The sequence below is a fragment of the Podarcis melisellensis genome (genome assembly GCF_964234715.1).
Source record: "Podarcis melisellensis genome assembly, chromosome: Z".
In the NCBI taxonomy this organism is placed as follows: domain Eukaryota; kingdom Metazoa; phylum Chordata; class Lepidosauria; order Squamata; family Lacertidae; genus Podarcis; species Podarcis melisellensis.
In genome coordinates this window covers 12,139,658-12,162,773 of record NC_138547.1, presented here as the reverse complement: position 1 = coordinate 12,162,773, position 23,116 = coordinate 12,139,658, and the positions used below count along the sequence as shown (strand labels likewise).

Below are 23,116 nucleotides of genomic sequence, written 5' to 3'. Positions count from 1 at the left end.
AAGAAAGGTCAGACTGGTTTCCTCTTTGCTACCCTTATGCTGGCAGGTTAAGACCTTCCTGTTCAGAAAGGCCTTTGGAAACTAAGGTGCAGGTGATGCTGATCACAGGGCAAACGGGATTTTAATTGCTGGTTCCAAATGTGTTCCGATAAATTCTAATTATTATTTCTAACTAGTTTAGGTTTTATTCCTCTCTCCCTCTCTCTCTTTTTTTACAATGATGCTTTTAAATTTTGCGATCCGCCGTAAATCCCAGCTTGGGAGAAACATGGGACATAAATGCATTAAATAAATAAATAAATGATAGGTAACGTGTGGCTTAGATGTGGAGAAGGGGTAAGCTAACCCTGGCAAAAATACAAAATGGTTATATATGCAATCAAAGCTGAAAGGGGGGTGGGGAGGGGACCTTGCTGTTGAATAATCAGAAGAAACGCCACACCAGTTGACATGACAAGGATACCTAAAAAATGAGGATGGATGACAAATAAAAAAAAAAAAATCAAGACCTGTCGAGTTTTCACCTATTAGTGCCGGCCTCTCTTTCTCCGAACAGCAACTGTATCTGGTGAGTGAGTTTTTGCTCCACATCTGCTCCAGGAGCGAAGCAGCCCCCAAACTCAATCAATCACTATTGGTGGATCAGCATTCAATCTGCCCCGCTCTGTCTCCGTTCTTTATTCGCCTGCCTGGATTTGTGCACGTCCCAAAGATTTACATGCTGCCCCTCCCGAGGATTGGAACTGCTGCCGAAGGCAGATTGAGTGGGGACTTCCAAAGCTGGTGTCGCGGGGAGGGGGGAGCCGTTCGTTAAATGGCAAAATTAAAACTTGTCAAATCACGGCTAAGTCGTTATGGCTTCCCGGTTAATTCGGGAGCCGGGAGCAGCTCTGACTGGGATATGGAGATGGAGGATGCACAGGTGCGGGCACAAGGAAAGAGAGAAATGGAAATGGAAATAAAATAAAGATACCCAACAGGGCCGTGCAAGATTATTAAATTCTCTCTGAACTAAGACAGCACAAAAAATGCCATTATGTATCCCAGGTACGTGTTATGCTGTGAAACCCTTTATGCTTATTCTGAAGTCTCTCTCTCTCTCTCTCTCTCTCTCTCTCTCTCTCTCTCTCTCTCTCTCTCACACACACACACACACACAGCCAAAATAGGTAGGTAAATAAATAAATAAATAAATAAATAAAATCTCATTTGCAATTATATTCTTACAGCATGGCGTGAAGTTATTTCTTGGGCCTTTTTGGAAAGCTTCGAGTCCCCTGGAGCTCAAGGCATACATTTCATTGGCTTTGGTGAGAGGAGCGAGTGTTTCAATATGTAGTTTTGTTCCTCAGGAAGCACTAGGGAGGCATTGCTTTATTGTCTCCTCTGCTGGCACGGACCCCGAGTGCATCTCTGGAGTTCTCCTCTGCAGATTACTATGGCATCTGTTTTGGTTGAGTTCCCTTCCCTGAGTTGAAACCTTGTGCAATTCTGGGACTGTTCAGGATAACAATACAAGACTGAAGAGGAGGAGGGCAGGAAACTGATGAGCATTGTAGTTTAATTTGGCCAAGTTCCCCTTCTGCTACACAACGCAGTGGCCCAGTGCAGGCTTAATCACCAACTCTGTGAAAACCTCCATTTGCAAATTATGAACTAGCAGCTGGAACAGGCTCTCTCTCTCTCTCTGAAGCAAATTCCCTTCACCTTTACAGCACCAATCATGGTTTCAAATTCAGTTACCACCAATGGTAAACAACTCTTGGTAATGATAACCAATGTTTTCTTAAAACCATGGTTGGCAAATCCACTTCAAGCCAAACCATGGTTTACTGGGGAACCCAGTTAGTGTATTTTATGTTGGCAGTATTGAACTTTTATTTTATTTAGAAGAGTTTATAAACCATTATATCTTTTTAAAAAATCCTTAAGTGGTGTACAAAAATAATATAAAATTATTATTAATAAAATAGATGAAGTTGGTAAAAAAATTATATTTAGGCTTGCTGAAATAATTGTTTTCAGCAGGCAATATAGGGAGAGTATCTGCCTTTTTTTGCAAAAAGAACCTCAACAATTTTGGGGGTTTCCTTAAAAAAAGCGCTCAACAATTTTCAACTTTTCGAAATATAGGTAAAGGTAAATGGACCCCTGACCATTAGGTCAAGTTGTGACTGACTCTGGGGTTGCAGCTCTCATCTCACTTTATTGGCTGAAGGAGCTGGCATACAGCTTCCAGGTCATGTGGCCAGCATGACTAAGCCGCTTCTGGCATCCAGAGCAGCGCACGGAAACGCCGTTTACCTTCCCGCCGGAGCGGTACCTATTTATCTACTTGCACTGTGACGTGCTTTTGAACTGCTGGGTTGGCAGGAGCAGGCACGGAACAACGGGAGCTCACCCCGTCGCGGGGATTCGAACCGCCGACCTTCTGATTGGCAAGTCCTAGGTTCTGTGGTTTAACCCACAGCGCCACCCGCGTCCCTTTTTGAAATATGGCAACCCTATATTATCAACATGCAGGGGTTTTATTCCCCCCTCCCTTGTAGCACTCCCCAGTTTTTCTCCCTGCTCTCTCATAACACTAGAACTTGTGGACATCCAGTGAGGCTGAATGTTGGGGAGATTCAGGATGATAAAAGAAATGACTTCTTCACACAGAACACACTCCCACCGGAGGCAATGATGGCCACCAACTTATAAAAGAAAACAAGTAAAGGCTACCATAGCTACTAGCAATGATGACTACGCTCTGCCTCCATAGTTGGAGACAGCAACTCTTCTGGATAACCAGTTGCCAGAAAGCGCAGGAGGGGAGAGTGCTGCTGCTGTGCTCAGGTCCTGCTTGAGGGTTTCCTACCAAGGCATCTGGCTGGGCACTGAGAATAGGGTGCTGGACTAGATGGACCATTGGCATGATCCAGCAAGCTCTTAATATATTCTCTTATATAAGTAGAGAGGCTTGGAGTCAACAATCCAGCCACATAGTAGTGTATCACACGCCAAACAGCGGTCAGGATAGCCAACCATTAGGAGCCAATTCAAATAATGATGAGGGCACCTCAGAGAAAGAGGGAGGGAGGGAGGAGAGAGAGTTGGCATACTATACTAGCTAAGAGACTGAGCTATGAACTCTTGGCCTCTCATCTGTAATATAGGGATAGCAATGCTGGACTTAACCCATAAATCTGGATTACTGAGCCACATTTGTATGCAGATGCATTCATTTTAGAGTGCCAATGCCTACCTCTATCAGAATGTGAGTGAGAGGGCAAGGTTAATCTCCAACTAATTTAGATTTTTGTCAGTTACACCCTGACCTTTTTGTGATTAAAAGTTAAACATTAACCAGCTTAAAAACAAAAAAAGTACAGGGCTGTAGTCAATGTTGATCCTAGTCAGAGAATACCGATGGAAATTAATGACCATGGCTAATTTCGGTCAATTGGTTTCAGCTGAGTAAAGGTAAAAGACCCCTGACGGTTGCAGTGCTGGGGTTGCGCCGCTCATCTCACTTTACAGGCCGAGGGAGCCGGCGTTTGTCCGCAGACAGTTTTTCCAGGTCATGTGGCCAGCATGATTACGCCACTTCTGGCGCAACGGAACACTGAAACCAGAGCAGCGCATGGAAACGCCATTTACCTTCCCGCTGGAGCAGTACCTATTTATCTAATTGCACTCTTTTGGCGTGCTTTCGTACTGCTAGGTTGGCAGGAGCTGGGACCGAGCAACGGGAGCTCACCCCGTCACAGGGATTCGAACTGCTGACCTTCTGATCGGCAAGCCCAAGAGGCTCAGTGATTTAGACTGAGTCTCCCTTTCAGCTGAGTAGGTGTATATAAATTAATGTACCTGAGTTAGTCACATTCATGAGTTTCCATGAGTCTACTCTATGTAGGACTAACATTGGATGAAAGCCATAAGAATTATAGCCAATATTAGTAGAGCCACTGAAATTGAAGGACAAGACTAACAATTTTATTAATTTCTGTGGGTCTACTCCATTTTTTTCCTGATCAACATGACCTCATCAGATGCTTTGACCTTTTTCGTTTACATGTATTTCTGCAAACCCAAGTGAATGAAACAATTACAAACAAAAACCCAACAACAGTGTGTGTGTGTGTGTGTGTATGCATGCGCGTGTGTTTGTGTGTGTAAAACATTTTCTTCTTACCTGAATAAGATGTGTTCCTTTCCTTCCACTGCACATTCTTGCATTTTATCTGATTTTGCCTCTCTTTCCGTAGCCGTTCAAGTCTCTGAGCTTGAAAAAGAAATATTATGACGATAAGTTTGTCAATGAAAGTTTACTATAAACAAAAGACATAATTAACTACCTTTCTATGAATAAAGATGTTTTATGCTGCACATGTAGGGGGTGGGGGGTGGGGGGAGAAAAGACATAAAATTTTTAAAGGTGGCACCCCTGAAAAGCAAATACCAACAAAAACATGAAAATCTTCTTGATTTATAATTGAAATTAGAGGATATAAAACATTAATAGAGATCATAAAGATAGTATTAACATGGAAGAGAATAATAAAATGTGAAAACTTCTGTGATTAATATGACATTTCATTATATAAATCATTAATAACGGTCTTAAAGGAATTTTAATGCACAAATGAACTGAAGTGAATATTACATTACAGGAATAAAATTACTGTTATGAATTACTCTCCCCGTTTCAAAAATTAAAGATAAATGAACTCAGACTAGACTATTAAAGTTTTAAATATAAAATCCTTTATCTAAAAAAATCATGAAAATTATAAAATGTCAACGCTATATAAATTAGCATAGCTTTTTCTTCAGTGTGCTGAAACAGTTTATAGGTAGTAAAAATAAATGATTTGTATCTTCACAACATTAGTCAAATCTTAAAAAATGAATATCATTTTTCCTTCACATATTTTTGACTCCACATCCGAAAATAGGACACGCTCAAATAGGTGAAATATCAACACCCGGGAGACCGAGCCCTCCTCGCCTGCTTCAAACCCTCCTTATGGTTTTAAATGTCAGATTTATTTCAGGAGAGAGAGGGTGTTGGGGAATGTCAATTTAATAAGCAGGTAAAGAAGACTACCTCAAAAGGCAGAGACTAAATGGCACAGCACCTCACTGCAAATAAAGGTCCCGGGCACAGGAAACAAATTCTTCCTTTTTTCTTTTAAAGCAAGAGAAAGATGTAGACTAATTTACCAAAAGCATGCTTAGGAAGGCAATCCTGTGCATGTTTAGCAAGAACTACATCCCCTCTGAAATAAGCAAGCCGGTTGGGCTTTAATTTAATTTATTTGGATAATTTTTTAACGCAGCGGTTTACAAGACACTAAGTGCAAACAAAACTATAAAACACCCATTATAAAAAATTATAAAAACTGGAAACAAAACCACCAGTAAGTGGTTTGTTTTAATTACAGAATATGAATACAGCAGCAACTCCTAACAACTCTGTAACCTCGAATAACTGGAACTGCTGCAGGTCTGCAGATACTGCTGTTAGTTCAGTGTGGTGTTCTGTAATATGTTTTAAATTTGCAAACTGCCTTTGGCCTGTTATCTGCCTGGCAAAGGGCAGTACAGAAACTCCTAAATTATTAGGATAGAATCAATCTAATCAATCTGTTTTAGGCCCCAGCAATAAATAAATTTAAGAAAGCTCCAAAATCGGACGCACATGTACAATGCATTTTTTTAAGACCCAAACAAAAGCAATACTCCTCCCACTCTGCTCTGCTCCTCCCTTCTTCCCGCCCTGGGCGGCCCTGACCTCTGCCTGCACCTCAGAGTTAGTCTGTTACACACAGCTAGGCCTCTCCTCCTTGCCTGCTTTCCAGCAACCGCTGTAAGCTGCCCAAGGGAGGAGGCAGGCAGCGGCAGCCATGGAGAGGCAACATGGTGCTCCCTTGCAGCCACCACTATCACCGCCATTGTTTCAAACAAGCACTGGCTCATCTTCCTGAGCTTGATGGCAGCACTGGCAGGGAAAACAGGGACATTCTGGGATCAAATCAGAAGCCAGGATGTTTTTCATAATTCTGGGACTGTCCCTGGAAAATAGGGACACTTGAAAGGTATGGTAAAGGTAAAGGGACCCCCTGGCCATTAGGTCCAGTTGTGTCCGATAAAGCACATCTCGCTTTATTGGCCGAGGGAGCCAGCGTACAGCTTCCGGGTCATGTGGCCAGCATGACTAAGGCGCTTCTGGCGAACCAGAGCAGCGCATGGAAACGCCATTTACCTTCCCGCTGGAGCGATACCTATTTATCTACTTGCACTTTGATGTGCTTTCGAACTGCTAGGTGGGCAGGAGCAGGGACTAAGCAACGGGAGCTCACGCCGTCGCGGGGATTCGAACCGCCGACCTTCTGATGGGTAAGTCCTAGGCTCTGTGGTTTAACCCACAGCGCCACCCGCGTTCCCTAAGGGTATGGTAGTTCTATCCCAATAAAAGTGCCATGAGTGCCAGCACAACCTAGCTGCCAAGAGCAGCAAAAAAAAAAAAAGAAAAGAAAGAAAGAAAGGTGTTGTTGGTACTCTTTACCAGTGTGTGCAATCACTAAAAAAAAAGAGCACACTGAATGAAGGCAAATTTTTACCTTTGTGCTGGTTTCTAGTTTCTGCACACACTTCTCTATCCTCCACCCAAGCAAGGAAGAGGCATTTTCATTGTTGAATGGCACATTCCAGCCAGGCAAAAAAACTCAAGGAGCATGTGAAGAAGAGCTTTTCAGGGATGTGGCCTGGACAGGGCTGGATTACCCATTAAGCAAAATAAGCTTGTGCTTAGGGCCTCAAGGAAAAGTGAGGGGGGGCACCACAGAAAGTTCTCATTGCTGGATTTTTAACATTAATAGTCACAAATTGCTCAGCTGAGCATTCGTTTTCTTGGCTAAAGTATATTAAAATTCCAACAGAACAACTATGCAACAAGGTAAGCCGAATGCCTTATCTCTACTAAGTATGGAAGTAGATGCGTTACTTAAGATTGTTTTTGAGGATCTGATCAAAGACTTTGCAATTGGAAAAAGTAGGAGAAAAATAAATTGGAAGTATACAAAAATTAACATCATTTTCTATCGTACTGTAGGTTTTGTTGCATTTCAAAAAATAAGTTTATTTTGTGCTTTATTATTTATATTTTGAATTAAATATATATGAGGGCACCAAAATCTTTTAAGGTTTTGGACCTCTAAATGTATTGATTGAGTCCTGAGCCTGGGAAAGTCATGCAAGCCAGGAAAGAGGTCTAGAGCAGCATTTCTCATTTGAGGGCCATGTTGCCCCCTGGGGGGCCCAGAATATTCCAAGGGGGCCACAGATGAAAATCTAATAAATGAGGGCCACAGCATGAGATTAGGGGGGCACTGACTAGAGGGAAGTGAGAAGTGAAAAAAACAGAGAAGTAAGTGAGAAAAGAAAAAAGAAAACATTCATGGCATTTCCTATTTTATACTGTATTGGGTAGAAGCAGTTTTCAGTCAAGTGAATTATTTACTCAGCCTAAAATGGAATCACCTTAACAAAATGGACAGAGGTATCTTTGGTTATCCTAGTTACACTTCAATCCAAAGCGTTAAAATATCAGCTTCAGTGACAGCTTAGGTATTTTCTTCCCTTATTCCTCTACATAAAAATTGTGCTACATTACTTATTTCAGCAAAATGTGCTTCTGAGCTCTAGGTGGTGTTGTATTACCTCACAAACCCAAAAATTTAGATCATTTGGTCTCTTATAAGAAACACAGAACTATGTTCCCCCTGCAAATACATGGGTTGTGTGTGAAGCTGGTTTTTTAAAAAAAGCAAGTTTAGATAAACCACAGTTTAAGGTTTCAAAATAGGTCACTATACCTTTTCTTCAAAACACTGCAACAAACCACAGGCACAATATCAGTTTTTCTGTTTTAAAGCTTTGTTTCATTTTTTACTGGACTCTTGTTATATTTTGATACTACGTACTGACTTTCTGCTCGTGATTTTATGATTGCAATTCATATTAACTGCTTAGAGTAGTGGTAACTAATTAACTAAGTACAGAATACCACTAATTTTTTCAAAAGTCAAGCCATGGACCCCCTACTTTTGAAAATTTTGGTATGTCTATGGTAGTTTTTCTTATGTGACAGACCCCTGGATGGATTACGTGGACCCCTTGTGGTCTGCAGACGACCAATTGTGAACCAGTGGCTTAGAGATTTTGTAATATTAAGAAGTATGCTATTACAATGAATGGAAATGAAATAAATGATCATTTCAGATACAGTGGTACCTCGGGTTAAGTACTTAATTCGTTTCGGAGGTCCGTTCTTAACCTGAAACTGTTCTTAACCTGAAGCACCACTTTAGCTAATGGGGCCTCCTGCTGCCACTGCCGCCGCGCCACCGGAGCACAATTTCTGTTCTCATCCTGAAGCAAAGTTCTTAACCCGAGGTAATATTTTGGGGTTAGCGGAGTCGGTAACCTGAAGCGTATGTAACCTGAAGCGTATGTAACCCAAGGTACCACTGTACTTTGATCATTCCAGAATTTTAACCACCATATACTGTAGTCATTCTCATAATACTGGAGCTTGCAGGCATCCCGTGCACTTGAGGGCTGGGTTATTTCAAACAGACAAAATGAAGCACTGAATGCAGAGTACATAGCCAAACTAGGGGAATTCACTCTCACAAGATATGATACAATTTGTGGGAGCAAATTATACAGTTTAACTATGGCCGCCAGATGGCTGCCAACCTGGATGGCTTTAAAGGAAGATGAGACAATTCAAGGATAATACAGCAGCCAGGATGGCCAACATGGTGGTGCCCTCCAGATGTTGTTGAACCACAGTTCCCATCACCCCTGCCCACTGGTCATGCTGATGTGAATAGCAGTCTAGCAGTGTCCAGCAAGGGCGCCATATTGGCTGCTTGATGGCTGCATTCCAGCCAGTATCCAAGCCAGTTATGTAGCAGCACCTGGGACTGCAAGTGGGGAGAGTATTATTGCCCTTTTATCGTGCCTGTGGGCCTCTGGTAGGCCATTGTGAGGACAGAGTGCTAGATGACGACCCTTTGGTTTGATTCAGCAGGGTTCTTATGTTTACACGGGGCAACTGCACAAAGAGGCAAATGTTCCAGGTTCTATATTCCTGCTAAGGTCAGACTCTATATCCATCCAGTCAAGTAGAATCTACTCTCTGGGCAGCTGCCAACAGCACTCAAAGGTCTCAGCTAGAGGTGTTTCCCATTACCTAATGCATGATCCTTTTACCTAGGAAATGGAATGGGTTGAACCTGTGGCCTTCTAGATGGAAAACTGGTGCTCTACCACCGAGCTACATTTATTTATTAATAAATAAATATACTTGTATACTGCAAATTACAGAAACAATATCAAAAAGTCTACAACAACTACACATATAATGCAAGAAAAAACACATATAAATTTATAATCAGAGTCCACCAACTATTGCAGAAGATGTATTGTCTGCATAACCCTGATGGCAGAGAAGAATTATCAGCAAATGTTTAAAAGTTAAAGCAGAAGATGTCTGCTGAATTTCTATCAGCAGAGTATTCCCACAGACTGGACTGATGGCACTGGTTTTGTGTTGATGTCAAGTAAGTCTCACCAATTCAGAAAGATGACAAACGATGCTCAGTGATTGAGCTGGGATACAAGGATTTTAGTGGCCTCAGAGATAACCTAGACCTAAAATGTTCAGGACTTTGTAAAAGAATACAATGAATCTGAACTTGGCTCAGTGGACAGGCAGCCATTATATATGTTTTAACAATAGTGTCACATGTTGTCAGCCGTGTGCCCCCACCAGCAGTCTGGTCACTGGCTGAAACTTCTGGAACAGGTCCAAGGGCAACCCCACACGGAGTGCATTGCAGTAATCATTGTGTTTTAGTGGTCAGGTTACATGATGCCTCCTATACCAGGTTCCTTCTATAAACCATGAAATTCCTAGCTGAAGCCACCAGACTTCCCAAGACGATCCCACTCACCTGTATTTGATCGCCTTCTAATACCGAAGTCCCAACTTGAGGTAATGTCGACCGACTGGGAGTATACGTAACCCTGAGACTCGCCATTGCTGCCCTGCGTTTCTGAGCTGTTGTCCCCATTGGCCGAAGTGGGCTGGAATTTCTCCAGGTCGACATCGTGGTCAATCAGGACCAGTTCACACATCCCTGTGTCATCGCTGGTCACATGTGACTGTCGGATGTGAGCCAGGATAATGGTTGGATTGTCCAAGAAAGCCATCCTGCATCCCAAGGTCTTCCGCCTTCTACTATCTTCTTTGCTCCATGCTGAATTGTAAACCTTTCTACCTGGGAAACACAGCACACACACACAGAGAACTTTAGAGAAAACCAAGGAATATGCCCAGGTTCTATACATGGAGGGTTATAACATAGGAAGAGCCCTTCTGGATCAGACCAAAAGTCCATCTACAACCAGAATCCCCTTCTGGCCAACTGGGCACCTACAGGAAGCCACAAGCAGGACCTGAGTGCAACAGCAATCTCCCCACTTGTGATTCTTCACAAGATTGTGGAGGTAGAACACAGCTACTGTGGCTGTTCACACCATTCTCCATGAGTTTGCCTAATCTCCTTTTAAAGCCATCCATGTACATTGGTGGCCATTATTACATCTTGTGGGAGCAAATTCCATAGTTTAGCTTTGCATGAAGAAGTGCTTTCTTATGTCACTCCTGAATCTTTTAACATTCAACCTTTTTAGATGGTTTCAATTTCTAGCATTATGAGTGGGAGAAAAACTCTCTATTTTCTCCGTATTGTGCATTATTTTATAGGCCTCTATCACATCTCCTCTTACTCACTTGTTTTTCTAAACTAAAAATTCCTGAATCTTGCAGCTGTTCCTCCTGGGGGAGTTGCTCCAACTCCTTAATCATTTTGGTTTTCCAGCCCTGCAATATCCTTTTCAAGGTGTGGTAACACAGGTGAATGCAGTCAGACCATTGGGTCCACCTAGCTCAGTACTGCTAACACTGACTGGCAGCAGCTCTCTAGTGCAGACAGGGAACAGAAGAGAAAGAGAAAGAGAGCTGCCACAAAAAACCCCCAACCTGACACTTACTCAACACTTGCCTGCCTGGCACCCAAACCTCACACTGTGTTCTCAACTTGCTACCCAGGAATCTTCTCTCTCCCTTGCCTCTCTTTCCAAGCTCCACTGTTCACACCATCTGCTCCCACCTTCCATGACTTATTGCTGTTAAGCTGGCACCGAAACCATGAGAGAAAGGGGAAGAAAAGCCTGCTAGTGCAGTGACAAACTCAGCAGTATTTCTTCATCCACCAAAGACTCCCCTGAAGAAGGAAAGCAATCCCCAGTCCCCCATGCATGCTCTGCCTAATTAGGTCCAGAAATGAAGGAGTTGTGATTCAATAAGCTGTTCCTTCCCGAAATCTGAATGTGCACTGCAGCTTCCCTCGCTCAGTGGAAGGGGCTTTAATTTAAAGAGAGGGATGGTGTCCCAGGGCAGATTTGATAGCTCTCACCGATGTTTAATGTCAGGTCTGGAAGACTCTCAGGGCTATCCACTGCACATGTGTTCAACTGGAGTTGTAGCACTTTGACACCTTTGGAGACCAATCCTATCTCATGCATTAAAAGCTGAAAGGGGCTACACCAGCTTGGAATTGAGGTAGAGCCTGGCTGCTGGATCAGGCTAAAGGGCCATGTATTCCAGCATCCTGTTCTCACAGTGGCCCCCCAGAGGCTATTCAGAAGCACATAGGCGGGATCTGAGCACAGCAGTGCTTTAGATTCCCAGCAACTGGAATTCAGAGGCATACTACCTCCTACTATGGAGGAAGAACATAAGAAGACACCTACTGTATCAGGCCAATGGCAAATCTAATCCAGTATCAACAGTGGGCAACCAGATACTGTTGGGAAGCCCACAAGCCAGATGGATGTCTCAGTTCCTGGGAGGGCTCACAGGGTTGGCTGTTTATGCCCGTGGTTCTACAGGGGTACAGAAACACAAAAATGCAGAATGTGGTGCTGCATGGAGAACTCAGCTTCTTGAGAATATCAAAGCTCTTTTCTCTCCCAAGGTTCTAGACCTTATGATCATGAACATGTATGCCTCTGAGTCTGTACCCTGAAGTGTCAGAAACCAGTCGGGTAGCTGACGATTTCCAGTCATTGAGGGACTAGAGCTCCCATGCTCTTCATTGCTCCTTGGCCCCTTTCACACAATTAGCCAGGCTAGAACAAAACATTACCCGAAGCTGTAAAAAGTGCAGCATTATACAAAATACAAGGGGGTGTCCAAGTTATTTAGCAACTTGTGGAAAAAAAATGCCAAAAAATAAAATCATACACCCAGAATTGCTAGGATACACAATTACGCATACACAATGTAACAGGACATAGAATGCTCCCTATTTCCCAATTCTCACACTTATAAATCAATCCCTCAAGCAGTGTTTGCAGAAAGAGGAAATAATTCTATGAAAGATACTGAAAATGAAAGAACTTTGGCTCTGCTGAGATACACACTTTATCAACGAAGCAAGCAACTTATAAATTGAGCAGTTGTAAAAATGGAAGCAGTCGCGTGTGTGTGGAAGAGACACCGGAAAGCAGGCTCATACTGGGGACTGCAAAGCCACACACCATTTCCCACCCAGTGCACCTAAATCCCCCCGAGACCCAAGTGCCTGGCAAACCCCTGCTGGTTTGCCACTGTGACTACAGCATGAATATTTGTATTAAGTGGATGGAAGCTATTGAAAGCACCTTATTTCAAGGGTGACAAGCCTACTCTATAGACACAGACACCAGAGCCGTTCAAGTAGAAAAGCTGAATTGGATTTTTACAGACTCACAGGCTCTTCACTATCTCCTCCTGATTTGGAAGAGGAAGGAAGAGGAAGAGCTGCTGATAAATGAAAGTCTGTGTTTTGTTTTTAAAGGAGACAAGCCTAGTTCAGACGTAAGAGCAAACCACAATTTGTCCTTACAAGCATGAGCTGATACCAGTCTTTGGCTCACATGCAAGGGGTGGAGTCTTAAAGAGTCTTTTCCTATCTTGCTCCTTGTTTTGACTGATTTTGGAGAAACTTTGGATTGTAAAAGAAGCAGTTCATTAACAAGCCAGGGTACCAAACCAGGATCAGAATGCAGCATTTCCTATTAACTTCATGCTATTTTTTAAAAGGTTAAAAACCTTTAAAATAAAGGAATTGTTTCAGGCAAATCATTATTGTAAGAGCAGTCTAGCAGTATCAGAATGAAGAATTACCTACTCTAGCATTAAGTTGCCAGTACTGACCAGCCAGATGCTTCTGCAGAGCTTTCCAAGTGTGGAATGAAGGCAAATGTCTCATTGGCTGTTTGGCATTCATAAGTATGTTCCCTTTGAACATGCACATTCCATCTAACTACTGTGGACAATGACTGTACATAGCCACAATGACTATGTTCAAGTGATGACTAATGACAAGTGGGGAGAGTACTTTTGCACTAAGGTCCTGCTTTTGGGCTCCCCATTGGGACATCTGGTTGGCCACTGTGAGAAAAGGATGCTGGAACTGATGGGAAGAACTTTCTGAAAGTAAGAACTGTTTGACAGACTACCTTAGAAGGTGGTGGATTCTCCTTCCTTGGAGGTTTTTAAGCAGACACTGCATGGCCAACTGTCATGGAAGCTTTAGTTGAGTTTCTTGCATTGCAGGGAGTTGAGCTAGATGACTCTTGGGATACCTTCCAACTCTACAATTCTTTGATTATATGACAAACAATGGCGACACATTAGCCACAAGCAATCTGGCCACCGCATTTTGCACCAGCTGGATCTTCTGGAGCCATTCCAACAGCAGTCTCACATAGGGTGCATTACAGTAATCCAGCCTCGAGGTTACGAATGCATGGACTGCATTAGTTAGACCTCCTCCACCAGGTTTCCACCATAGCGATGATAGTAGACGGGCAGCAAGTGCAGATGCTTTAACAATGGTGTCACATACTGTGACTTAGTGAAAGGCAGAGAGGCAGCTTCATATCTTCGCCAACTCCCTTCCAAATCACCAGCCTTAATAATAAAGAATCCAGGACACTTAAGTTAACCATTCACATCAATGTGGCCTGAGAATGGAGAAGCTATGTCCAATCAGCACAGGCAGGCAGCCCTCCCTGTGTTGCCATTTTGAGATAAGAGATTTATTTGCAGGGGGGTGGGGGTGGGGGAGAAGGTGCTACCTGCTCAGCTTTTGCTGGCACTGAGAACTTCAATAAAGCCTAAAGCACCTCAAAGGCCAGGAATGGGGAAAATAAAATAAAACAAACCGCCAAACTCCCCATCAAAAATTACTGCTGCCCCATCAATATGTCATATAAATGCTGGTATGTTAATTGTGTATTTATAAGATTGTTAATGGTTAGTTAATTTACCTCCCACACTATTATTGTACTTGAAAATGATTTAATGTCTGTCGAGGGAGTTAACAACATGTTAACGGCAGATGCAGCGGCTTATTTATTTATTTATCTTAATCTTTCCATGCTGAACCCCGACTTCAGGATGCTTAACTGCTCTGGGCTTTCTTGCGAGGTTTCTCACAAATAGCTTTGCTTTTATTCAGCTGCAAGGGAGTCAAGGGGACAAAAACAAAACTATTCAGCTTTGATAGTCAGATGGATATGCAGCCAGATGTTTAGGACAAAACAAACAGAAGATGTCCATCAACCTATGAGACTGCCTCCCCTCATTATCCCTGCCCAACAGTTGTGCTCCTCAGGTGGGGCATTGTTAGAACCACATGCCCCCAAAGTGGTTTTAGTTTCCAAGCTCAGTTCAAAATGCTGGTTTTGACCTATAAAGTCTTAAGTGGTTCAAGACTCTGGGACCCCATACAAATTGACAAGGACCCTGCAATCATGACCTAGAGCACTTCTTCGTGTTACCCCTCTATGGGATGTCCAGAGGGTGGCACTCACCCCACCCCCTGCATGTAGAATGCTCTCCCCAGGGAGGCACACCTGGTACCATCTTCATTCAGCTTTAGGCAACAAGCAAATATTTTCTCTTTTCTCAGAATTTTGGCTCTTAATTTGAAGGGTGGCACTGAGATCTTTTTTAGTGAGAATTTTATTTAGTTGTGGTTTTTAGCCTTTTTTCTGTATTGCTGTGATTTCATACTTTTATTGTGGTTTTTATTGGTTTTAGTGTAAGTCGTTTTTGGGTTACTTTGGAAGAAAACTGACTAACAAATATAGTTAATAGTAATAACAGAGAGAGGGCTTTTAGTGTTGCAGCTGTGGCCTTCTAGAATTAGTTATGAACTAAAAATAGACAAGGGCCTAGTGTCTTGATATTTAGGAGTCTACTGAGCACATTTTCTCTGTTTGCTTAAGAAAGCTTTCCCTGAAGTGTGACCCAGTCATTTTATGGAATAATGTGATGGCCTGGGAATCTGATTCAGAGGCTGAACCTGAGGAATCCCAGCCTGCACAGGAGTCCCCGCCTCCAGGGCCGGCTGAGCTGGGGTAGGGCCTTGAATCTGAAGGGCCCTCACCTGTGCGGGATCCTCAGGAGCAGACACCAGATGCATCCACTCTGGCTCTGGAGGTGATTGAGGACCCATTGCCTGCAGGTGCTCCTCTCCCAGCCCTGTCACTCCCAGAGTTCCTGACCACGCCCGACTCCTCGCTTTGGACCTTGCTTCGCCCCTGACTGGCAGCCTCCTTACCCTCGACCTAGGACCGGACTTAGACCATGCCGCAAGGTAAACCCCCCCCCCAATCCCGGGACCAGTACAAATAATAACTGTTCAACTGCATTTATGGTTTTGTTGTCTTTAGTTAAATGAGCCTATGGGTTTTTTTGTATTTTATCTTTTTACTGCATTGATAATATTTGGTTATGAAGTGGTTTATAAATCTGCAAATTACTATGTAACTAAATCATGCCCTGCCTTGTGGTGCCTTGGCTATGTCGTCTGATACAAAGCCAGGTTAGTTTGCTCTGACCCAGTAAGGCAGCCCTTTTATTTTTATTTTGGAACTTTTCATCAGACAAAAGCTTTGATATTTAAGCACTGGGAGGGGAAGTGATCCATAGCACTAATAATAATAATAATAATAATAATAATAATAATAATAATAATAGCAGCCCTGCCTGAACCTACGTTGCACCAGCAATTTGTTATTGGGGAATGGAAGTTATCAATGACTGCATCATCACAAAGACAGAAGCTTTGTGACATTATACGAGCGTTGCAGGTGGACACAATCAAAAGCTGGTTGACTACAAACAGGAAATTGGAATCTGAAAAATAATTCCTTTCCTCCCTTTATTTCTCTTCAAATTGTAGCCTCTGGTCCCATGTGTTCAAAGAAAGTAAATCTGGATCCAGCTGAATCTGCTGGGCCATTAGTAAAGAATGGCTCCACATTATATTTTTTTGTGGGGAGGGATATGCACTTTTCTTTATACATGCATCGGTTTCGAAAGAAGTGTCACGTGAGCACAACACAATTCTTACAATCTCAAAAATACAGCAGGCAAGGAGAACAAAACAAGTTTATGTAAGTTAGAGGGTACCAATTCTGGATGCAGAACACCTCCTCAGTGCCTTCAGTGTTAATCACATGACCAAGAATGAATACAAAACAGAGTGGTAGTGGAAGAGCAACAGTAGTGTGATAATGCTAAGCAATGGTTTGTTTAGCTTAACTATGGTTTGTCTGAACAGTCAAGCCCAGCCCAGCAGACTAATGAAGCTTTGTTTCTACCAGCAAACCACGATGTGGAACTATGGTTTATTATTGGCTTGTGAATCATGACAAGCTTTAAGCTATAGCTTAGTGCTGTGTCTAAAACCAACAGCACCCATCACTGGTGCTCATGAAAGTACAATAACAGCATGAGGCAAGTGAGGCTGGAAAGCAAACAAACCTCGTCTGCACATTTGTGAGATGGCTCAAATCATGGCTTTAGTGTCATGTGTGAATGCAGTCAGTGGTTAAGAGCAAAGCAGCGCTGTGTGCAAATTTCACCTCACCGAGAGGCCTTCAGCAAGTCACTCTTTCTAGAGGCCTCAGTGCCTGCCCTCCCCCACCTGAAATGTGGGGAGAATAAAATTGACTGAGTTGTTTTAAGAACTACACAGAAACTAGCTCAGTTCAGCAGCCAAATACAAGCTGTCTCCCAACACAGCCTGTCTTTTATACTTGTCATTTGGCTTGCCTTCAGGATCAGTGAGAGTTGGGGCAAAAATTCCTTCATAAACAAAACAAATGAATGCCTGGCTATCAATTAGTACATATATAAAGCTGAAAATGTAGCGCTGGCTATTATAACATTGGTGGTAATAGAGGAATATCTCCCTGTCAAGAATCGCCCACTCCCCAAAAGCTGATATTCAGTGGTAGACTGTGTCAGATGCTGGAAGGAGTATGTCGCTGTCATGACTAATAGCTATGAAGACTATTGGTGGTGTGTTTTGCTGCTGTTTTCTTAGGTTTTTTATGGGCTATTGGGTGGCTTTGATTGAAATGCATTGCTATTTTTTTCTGATTTTGTCTATGTTTCCAAATGTTGTAAGCCACATGGAAATGCCTTATGTTTCTAAACAATGAATGATGGCATAGTGGTGGTATAGTGGCTTGAGTATCAGATTAGAACCTGAGAGACCTGGGTTGAAATCCCTGCTTAGCCAGGACACTCACTAGGTGACCTACGGCCAGTCAGCATAACCCACCTCACAGGGTTGTTGTGAGGATCAAATTGGGAGAAATATTATCACGTATGCCACCTTGGGCTCCTTAGAGGAAAGGAGGTTAGGTACTTAATTCGTTCTGGAGGTCTGTTCTTAATCTGAAACTGTTCTTAACCTGAAGCACCACTTTAGCTAATGGAGCCTCCCGCTGCTGCTGCACTGCTGGAGCACGATTTCTGTTCTCATCCTGAAGCAAAGTTCTTAACCCGAGGTAATATTTTGGGGTTAGCGGAGTCGGTAACCTGAAGCGTACGTAACCCAAGGTACCACTGTAAATAACAACAAAAATATTTGTACTAGACAAGAATCCTCCATACTTGAGAGAGGTGAACAAGAGGGAGAAATGTAAACACATCAGAGCAAGGGATGAGACAAATTATGCAATTATAGGAACTAGTTACAGACTACCTACTTAAAAGAACTGTTGAGCTTGAGCCTTATCCGAAGTCAGACCACCGGTTCAGATAGTCGTCCAGTTTTGTCTACCAGAGCAGTGACTCTCAGAGGTTTCAGGGAAAGGAGGGTCTTTCTCAACCCTTTCCCCTAAGATGCTTTTTAACTGAAGATGCTATGACTTGAACCTGGGACTTTCTCCATTCAAAACTGAGCTATGCCCCCTCACTATGTCCCAACTCCTACATATCTGAGAGACAGAGAAAGGTAGGTAGGTAGGTAGGTAGGTGAGGGGGGTGAGGAAGGAAGTCACCAATTTAATACATTTGTTTTAAAAGAAAACTTTTGAAAACAGCCTTAGAAATTGTAAAGCAGGAAAAAATGCCTGTGCATAGATGTCTTTCAAAAACAGAATTGCAATCTACCACTGAAGATATTAGAGTCAACCAACTTTGATTTTTAATCAATTGGCTAAACAGTTACAACTGAATACATTTGCTTGGGATGGGGAAGTGAGCAGGTCCCATCTTAATCACTTTTACTAACTCTTTGAATCAGCTCAGTGTTGTAACTCCCAAAGAATCTTTTGCGAGTTCAGGGTCCCATAAATCTATTTGAACAGCTGTGGTTTGTTGACTGCCCAAAATCTACTTTTGCTGTCATAGGTGTACAGCAAACTAGTCAGTCAAACTGCAATGCTTTATTTACTGAGTTTGAGGATCAAGGAATACCACACAACCTCAGGTATTATATTCCCCACCCCCCATACATATATACACACACCTACCTCTATTGCTTGTCCCCATCTTGTGGGAGCTTTGCTTGTCAATAAAGGAACTCCTTAGATCAACAGAGTTATCCTCCCATCAATATTTTAAGCAAATAAATAAGTATTTGGCTTGGGGGGGTGGGGGAGGGAGAAAATTGCAGCACTTATAAATTAGGCCAGACAAATCCGTTTCTCGACTCCCGCCTGCAAAGAGCATTCTATCAATATAGCGAAATGCTAATCTCCTAATTAACAACCTAATTAGGTAATTATGGCTTTGCAGAGGGACGCCTAAATGAAATATGACAACATGGTCACCTCTTTATATGGCACCTGTGGGCCTTTTCAGCTGTCACTGTGAAGAGTGCAATATCAATTGGAACAGATGACAAAGCAGTGTCATTTTTCATTCTGATATTGCACTGAACAGTACAGGATGGGAACAGTTTGCAAAGAGAGAGAGAGAGAATCTTGTCTGATTTAAATGTGTAGGAGGCAGCTTGCTTAATTATGTTTAAACCACCAAGAACAGGATGAAATTGTGCATAGTGGCAGGACCGGATAAGGCATTGGGATATCACCATCACTACCATCACATTAGTATCCTGACCTGCTTTTTGAAGAGTGCATGGTGGTGTTTGTAGGATCCCCCACAGTATGACCTCACAAATAACCTGCAAGGTAGGCTAGGCTGAAAGCCTCATGGCTGAGCTGGATAGAAGCCCAGGTCTCCCCATTCAAGTCTAGCTAGTACATCCCAAAGGCTCACATTTACAATCCCATACAATACTTATTTTGATATTTACCGTATATCCTGGCTGGTAACCTTCCTATTCATACTCATTAGACCAGGGTTTGCCAACCTAGTGCCTGTAAAGGCTTTCCTGGGTTTTTCAGAGTCTTAAGCTTTCATTTTTAAAAAGAGGTCAGCCTCTATTTCTCCCAGAAAGGAAGTTATGTGGCAAAATGTGCACGTACTGTATCGTCTAAGTGATTACTGTATAATGAGAGTGTGATATGGCCACCTTGTACATTCTTATTAGTGCTACAGATTGCTCTCTGTTGCTCTTAGATAGTAACACTGTGTGTGTGTGTGTGTGTGTGTGTGAGAGAGAGAGAGAGAGAGAGAGAGAGAGAGAGAGAGAGAGAGAGAGAGAGAAATCAGTATCACACTAATGCATGATTTCCATAATCAAAACCAGCAGAAAATAGCTGACTTTCCTTAGTAAACATAAAGTTGTCAGGGGTGGTTGTCTCTTTTACTTCATGTTATGCCATGCTACCTATGGCAGCCATTTTGTGACTGGCATCCTCAGCACCCTTCCAAAATTCAAAATGTGCCAACTTGTTCAAAAAACGCCATCACAAGATTGACAGTCAAGGATCATGTAGTGAGCTTCAAGGGATTTGAATATATGAAGCTGCCTTACAGTTGTTATGCCCAATACAGTCTGCTCTAACTGGCAGTGACTCCCCAGGTTCTTAGGAAAAGAAACTTATCCAGAACGCAGCTGCCAGACTAGTGACTGGGAACAGCCGCCAGGACCATGTAACACCAGTCTTAAAGGATCTACATTGGCTTCCTGTACGTTTCTGAGCACAATTCAAAGTGTTGGTGTTGACCTTGAAAGCCCTAAACGGCTTTGACCCTGTATATCTGAAGTCTTCAGCCACATCATTCAGCCTAGACACTGATATCTAGCTCTGAAGGCCTTCTGGTGGTTCTCTCACTGAGAAAAGTGAGGTTACAAGGAACCAGGCAGAGGACCTTCTCGGGAGCCGTGCCCGCCCTGTGGAATGTCTTCCCGTCAGATGTCAAGGAAATAAACAACTATCTGGCTTTTAGAAGACAGCTAAAGGCAACTCTGTTCAGGGAAGTTTTTAGTGTTTGATTTCATATTGTGCTTTAATTTGTTTGAAGCTGCCCAGAGTGGTTGGGGCAACCTAGTCAGATGGGAAGCATATAAATAATAAGTGATTATTATTTATTACTGGCTGACCACTGTGAGAACAGGATGCTGGACTAGATAGGCTGTTGGCCTGATCTAACTGGCTCTTCTTACGTTCCCACACCTGCTACTCAAGTTACTTTTAAGATGAAACACCAGGGATTGGTCATGAGACCTTCTGTGTGCAAAGGAGGCTCCAAGACGTGAACTTGGTGCGAATGAACAGAATGTAAAAGCATTTGCAGCGAGGGATGACAGAGAGTACCAATAGAATCAGAAAAGGATATGCAGTCCACATATTTGTCTGTGGTTGGGAACTGAAGTAAGTCAAGAGAATATGATTGGTATTTGTTCACATTATCACCATTGAGTTTTTAAAGTCAATAAGAAATATGCAATTCATTACTTTAACATTTTGACGTTGCCTTAAGATTGATTTAATGTATGTTACATAACACACCTAAAGAGTTACATGACTTACATTAAATAGCAGACTGCAGGATGAATGATGTAGTATTTGGCAGAAATAGAACTGTAGTGGAAGGAAAACATGCTGTCTGTGATGCACACAGGCTAAAAGGTAAACTGTTGCCTTGTTAAACGCCTAGCTGCAGTCATTGATCCAGGACTGGGGAAGTTTTAGCCCTCCAGCTGTTGCTGGACTACAACTTCCATCAGCCCTAGGGTAATGCAAGTTGTAGTTCAGCAACAACTGGAGAGCCAAAGATTCCCCACACCACCTTTGATACATGTGCTGGTGTATCAAATGGCTAAGAATGGCTATTTCAAGTTCTATCTTGTTTAAATTATAGGTGGGGAACTTTTGGCTCACCAGATGTTTCTGGACAAAAACTTCTATCACCCCTGGGGCTGATGGGAGGTGGAGTCTAGCAACATCTGGGGGGCAACAGGTTAGCCTTCACACGTCCCTCAGAGGAGATCATCACTTAATCATTAATTCCAGTTTGAAGCATCAGACCAGCTGTGCTGAAGGGTGACCTCACACACCCAGGCACACAACACAGGGCTCCCAGCAGTACTAAGGGAAAAGCTTGCATTGAAGCAAGAGCTAGACAGCACATCTGTGGGCAGGAGAAGCAATGACTTAAAGCACCTGACTTGGAAATTACACACACAAACCTTGGCTTGAAAGCTGTCTGACATCACCATACTAAACCACTGAAGAGCAGAGAGAGGGTGCTCTCAGTTTCTCCTTGGCAATTTTGGCCCAAAAATGTGCTGAAGAGTTCAGCAAACAATCAAGCCAAGCCCAGACACCTTTTCTGAAAATCACTTGCAGTGGAAAATAGTGGAATCTAGGTCGGAAAACAAGGACAGGCATTAAACGGCTCGCACTGGTAACACTCTAAAAAACTATGCTGCTTCTGACTCCAGCACCATTTCACACTAACTGTGCTCCAAGTGAAAGACAATGAACAGCTAGGCAAGTGACACTGGCCCTACTCCCAAGACAAGACTGTGTGTGTTTTTGCATGTGTATCACCACACTGAGGTGAGCAAAACTCAGTGCCAAACAAAAAAGGAATCCTGCAACCTGTCCTAATTACAGTCGTACCTTGGTTTTCGAATTTCCATTCTGGAAGTCCATTCAACTTCGGAAAATGTTCAAAAACCAAGGCACAGCTTCTGACTGGCTGCAGGAGCTTCCTGCACTTAATTGGAAGCCACATTGAATGTTCGGCTTCCAAAAAACGTCTGCAAACCAAAACACTGACTTCTGGGTTTGTGGCGTTTGGAAGCCCAAACATATGAGTAACAAAGCATTTGAGAACCAAGGTATGACTGTATTCAAATTTTCATCCACAAACTTATTGAACACATTGTGCTTAAAACTAGCTACAGGGCAAGGTGAGAAGCAATGCTGGGGGGTTGAGGTTGGGTGCAGAGGTCAAAGCTCTATCCCCTGAACCCCGAAAATCATATTCAGTTTCCCCCGGGTTGTGACGATTTCTTCAGCTACGTACTTATATATATTGCTTCTATATCCTTCCCACGCCAGGTACGGTCGACAGACCATTTGTGAGCGTGCAGGCTCTCCATGTTTCTTGTATCGTCTACTTTTGGTTTGAAATAGTATAAGATTTTGGCCTGCTTTTTCCTTCGGGGCGTTTCTGCAGCTTGTGTAAGAGAAATTCCCAGTTCTTTATAACTCTGTCTTGTGAGTACCATCCCCGGACTAGATTTGGGTTACTTTATTCTGCCCGTATATTTGAAGG

General features: G+C 42.9%; 1 protein-coding gene across 10 annotated transcripts in view; it reads right to left on the bottom strand.

Annotated features, from left to right (window-relative positions):
• MAPKAP1 (MAPK associated protein 1) overlaps positions 1–23,116 on the bottom strand; it is a 187,172-nt gene that overhangs the window by 159,727 nt on the left and 4,329 nt on the right. For all 10 annotated transcript variants that reach the window (XR_014164469.1, XM_081896475.1, XM_081896477.1 and 7 more), the window contains exons 2-3: positions 10,011–10,337; positions 4,178–4,267 (exon numbers count right to left, since the gene is read on the bottom strand). Coding sequence is in view for 9 of the 10 variants with exons in the window: in XM_081896475.1 (XP_081752601.1) it covers positions 4,178–4,267; positions 10,011–10,269 (349 nt within the window). In the remaining variant the exon portion in view is untranslated. The remainder of the gene's footprint in view (positions 1–4,177; positions 4,268–10,010; positions 10,338–23,116) is intronic.